The sequence below is a fragment of the Chiloscyllium plagiosum genome, chromosome 10 (assembly GCF_004010195.1).
Source record: "Chiloscyllium plagiosum isolate BGI_BamShark_2017 chromosome 10, ASM401019v2, whole genome shotgun sequence".
NCBI lineage: Eukaryota > Metazoa > Chordata > Chondrichthyes > Orectolobiformes > Hemiscylliidae > Chiloscyllium > Chiloscyllium plagiosum.
In genome coordinates, this window is record NC_057719.1 from 12,605,444 (window position 1) to 12,610,106 (window position 4,663).

General features: G+C 43.0%; 1 protein-coding gene across 1 annotated transcript in view; it reads right to left on the reverse strand.

The window, feature by feature from the left end:
* LOC122553385 (methylmalonate-semialdehyde dehydrogenase [acylating], mitochondrial-like) overlaps positions 1-4,663 on the reverse strand; it is a 34,380-nt gene that overhangs the window by 7,092 nt on the left and 22,625 nt on the right. The window contains exons 4-5 of the mRNA XM_043697086.1: positions 2,474-2,663; positions 1,179-1,360 (exon numbers count right to left, since the gene is read on the reverse strand). Coding sequence (XP_043553021.1) covers positions 1,179-1,360; positions 2,474-2,639 — 348 coding nt within the window. The 5' untranslated portion in view covers positions 2,640-2,663. The remainder of the gene's footprint in view (positions 1-1,178; positions 1,361-2,473; positions 2,664-4,663) is intronic.

Consider the following 4,663-nt stretch of genomic DNA (forward strand, 5'->3'; position numbering starts at 1 on the left):
CACCTCCGCTCCCTCACCACCAGACGCCTGGAGGAAGAACGCCTCATCTTCCGCTTCGGAACACTTCAACCCCAGGGCATCAATGTGGACTTCAACAGTTTCCTCATTTCCCCTTCCCCCACCTCACCCCAGTTCCAAACTTCCAGCTCAGCACTGTCCCCATGACTTGTCCAACCTGCCTATCTTCTTTTCCACCTATCCACTCGACCCTCCTCCTTGACCCATCACCTTCATCCCCCTCCCCCACTCACCTATTGTACTCTATGCTACTTTCTCCCCACCCCCACCCTCCTCTCATTTATCTCTCCACCCTTCAGGCATTCTGCCTGTATTACTGATGAAGGGCTTTTGCCTGAAACGAGGATTTTACTGCTCCTCGGATGCTGCCTGAACTGCTGTGCTTTTCCAGCACCTCTAATCCAGAAGAAGGCACATGGTGTGTTGGCGTTTATTGTTGAGGGATTGAGTTTCAGAGCCACGAGGTCATGCTTCAGCTGTACAAGACACAGGTAAGGCCACACCTGGCATATTGCATGCAATTGTGGTCACCGCATTATAGGAAGGACATGGAAGCTTTGGAAAGGGTTCACAGGAAATTTAATAGATGTTGCCTGGTATGGAAGGAATGTCTTAAGAGGAAAGGCTGAGGTAACGGAGACTGTTCTCGTTGGAGAGGGGAAGGTTGAGAGGTGACTTTATCTGGACGTATAAGATAATCAGAGGGTTACATAGGGTGGAGAGTGAGAGCCTTTTTCCTCAGATGAAAGCTAACATGAGGGCACAAAGCTTTAAATTGGGGGGTGATAGATTTAGGACAGATATTAAGGGTAGTTTCTTCACTCAGTAGTAGGGGCGTGGAATGGCCTGCCTGCAACAGACTTGCCAACATTAAGGGCATTTAAATGGACATCGGACATACATATGGATAATAATGGAACGGGGTAGGTTAGATGGGCATATGATTATTTTCAAAGGTCGGTGCAACAGAGGGCTGAAGGGTCCGTACTGTGCTGTAATGTTCTTTGTGCCAACTGCCTTTTTAACCATCCTGCCTATATGTGGCGCTAACTTGAAAGAATTATGTACCTGCTTGGTCCCTCTGTTCTACAACAACCCGAGGCCCCTGTTCTACAAGGCTCTACCATTAACTGGATGACAAAAAGTAGTTATTGTCTCACCTTTACTCCTCCAAGGATGGTGGGCCCCACAAAGTTGCCATTTTCATATCCTTTCACCTGGATCTTCCGGCCATCCAGCAGCAGCTTGGCACCCTCTTCCACTCCACTTTGGACAAGATCACACACGCGAGCCTTAGCCTGAGGGGAGACGAGTGGGCCAAGATCAGAGCCTGGCTGGTCACCTGGGATCAGGAAGAAAAACAAAATTATGCACTCATATGGTTAACCAAGGCAATCCTCTAATGTTTATGTATTCTGGGAGAAGTGTACAGCTGTCCATTAGGGCTGTAATCAGAGCACATAATAATTAGGTTCCTCATTCCACAACCTCAAATCACAAACTCCAATAGAAAACATTTCTAACAGCCTAGTCAGGTGAGTTACTAAATAAATATTTAATTCTGTCAAGAGTACACAGAAGTAATTGAATGCAGTCAGATGGTTTACTGGTAAATAACAGAACTAGTTTTGAATAGTAAAATTGCTTTATCCAAACAAAATTGTCAAGTGGGTGAACTTAGAATCCCTACAATGCGGAAGTGGGCCGATCAGCCCATCTAGTCCATACTGACGCTCTAAAGAGTATCCCACCCAGTCCCAGCCCCTACTCTATCCCTGTAACCATGCATTTCCCATGGTTAATCCACCCAATCCTGGGCAATTTAGCATGGCTAATCTAACTAAACTGCACATCTTTGAACTGAGGGGAAAATTTGGATCACCCAGCAGAAACAGACACAGACACGGAGAGGATGTGCTAACTCCACTCGGACAGTCACCAGGGTCTGGAATTGAACTCGGGTCCCTGGCACTGTGAGGCAGCAATGCTAACTCACTAAGCCACTATGCTGTCCATTAAAAAAGCTACTTTAGTTATTTCTGTATTGAATTCAAAAATGGAATCTGAGGGGAGAAAAAATTTCAGATTAGTTCAAGATAATGGAAGTTAGTTTCTAGTATTCCTTCAGTGTTAAGTGGTTTCAATCCCCAGAACTCCATATCTTAAGCTTTCTGGGAGTACTGCACTACAGGGACCATTGTGGCTCAAGGTGACTCAGTGTCATCTTCTCAAAGGACTACTAGTGACGAATGGGCAACAAGGTCAACAATGCCCATACCACACATTCTTGATGTGGCACATATTTATCTGGAAAGACATAGTTGCAATTACATGAGGAGAAATCACACTGCCTAATCAACTGTCTCGGTTTTCCATATTTTGGCTCCTGGACAATGTTGGGACTATTCATTCAATCAAACTCCTCATATTCCCATTGCACTGAAAGTAACCATACCTGCATTGACTTTCAGCTTCTTTGCCCTTTCCACTAGTTCAGGTAGCCAGTTTCTTGCTTCCCCGACCAGGACAGCAGTAGATAGGGCCATACAACGCTGTCCAGCAGCACCAAAAGCTGCACCAACAAGCTGATTCAAAGTATTCTCCTTATTAGCATCAGGCATCACGACTCCATGGTTCTTAGCACCCTACAGAGAATTCAGAGAAAAATGAAAAGGCAAATTGAATATACCTCCCTGTATATTCCCTGACTACATGGAAAATAAAAACTTCAAACCACTTTATACTCCTGGAAGCAGAGACCATTTTTAAAAAAAAAATCTTCACAACATTGGCAGGAACTGGTAAGATTAACTGTACAGTGTATAATTTAATAGTAGAACTAGAAAAAAAGGACTCTCATTCAAACCAATCTCTCCCACATTACAATTATGGTATGGTAAAGTTTGGTCTCTCATCAACCACAGCTTGGAGCAGGATTTTTATTTTATTGGGAGAGAATTGTAATGATGTCTTTCCCCAGGTCAGACATAACCAACAGCCAACAGAAGTTGGTTAAATCACACATGCTGTTTCAACTAGAGCAAAAACAAAAATTCAAGAAACTCAGCAGGTCTGGCAACATCAGAAGAGAAAGCAGAGTTAACATTTTCAGTCTAGGCATTCCTCTTCAGAACTGTCTTCTGCTGAATTCAATGTTTGTAGAAAATAGAATGAGTTTCTTTCTTTCCTCTCCGAAACTCCCAGAATAGGGCCTATGCACACACAGTGCACAGAAAAAAGCTACTCATTCAATAGTTAGCTGCTCTTTGACAGATTCTCTCCTTCATTTCAATGAGAACATTACTACACAACCCATCTTTCTGCACTCGTCATCTCCCCTTTCCCCCTTACATGCAGCATTCAGGTGTAAATTTGGAAAAGTTGCTGCCTCACGAGCAGCTATTGTAAAATGCCAGCTAGGCTGACATTACAATGAACAAAGTAAAAGTCAACAAAAATAAAATCTTGATAGAGACAGAGAGAAAGATAAGCAAACAATGCTGCAACTGAGCTTCTCAATCATCAGCAGGACCTCAATTAAATGCAAAATGAATCCATTCAGTCAAACAGTAGGGCCATGTGAAGCCAAGACGACCAGCCATTTATTGTTTTCAACTTAAACTTTGTTTTAAAAGAAGGCCACAAGTTGGTTTGCTGAAAAACTTAATTGCAAACATAAATTGTATGGAAGGAAAACCACAGTTGTGGGGAGTCAGAAATTAGAGAACCCAAAACTCTGATTTGATCGTGTTGTCAGCCATTCTCACTGGGTTAGCTGAACCCACACAAGCTTGTCATGTGATTATGCAAACACAAGTATAGGTAAGCCATCATTCAAAAGACTTAGTGAATCTCCACAAGTAGAGTAAACCCGAGGAGAAAAATACTGCCGATCGGAGACAAAGTGAGGTTGAAGTAGCAAGTGGAATACTGTGATGCAACACAAAAGATTGACATTGCTAAGGAGTGGGAGATCCCACCTTTGAGTCTGTCAATCATTCTGAAACACAAGGAAAATAATCTTTGAACAGTCTGACAAGCAGGCATTCTTTCCACCTAGGAAGAGAATGAGAATGAGTGCCTTTCCTCAAAAAGCCCTCTGCTAACATTGGTTCAAGGCTGTTTGAGCAGAGAATATTTCTACCCTGGCCCAATTCTACAGGAAAGTGAAGTTGTTCTAGCAAAGAACTGGGTCAAGTAGCTCCAACTTGTAACCAACGAATGGCCAGACTGACTCAAAACCAAGGAATGGCATTGTTTTCCACGGAGTAAGTGGTAAGGTGCAGTTATTATGGCAGCAATAGCAGTTGCCAAGTGAGCCAGGATGGACGGATTTTGATTGCATTTTTCAGATATGCAAGGAAGCTTCAAGAATTCGATCTGTCTGTAGAATTCAATGTCACAGCAGTGATGGACTAGAAGTGTCATAACCTTTTCCAAAAGAATCATCCTTAATTCACCCAAGTCATTTGCTAACAATGTGCAAGAGATTGGAGAACTGCTGTACATATACTAAATATATCGAGTATTGTAGTCTGACCCAAGTACACACGACAGCTAAAGTGCACTGTTTCGTCATCTGTAACCAGATCGTCTTGAAATTTTAAAAATCACACCATATGTAGACAGGCCAACAAGAGGTGAG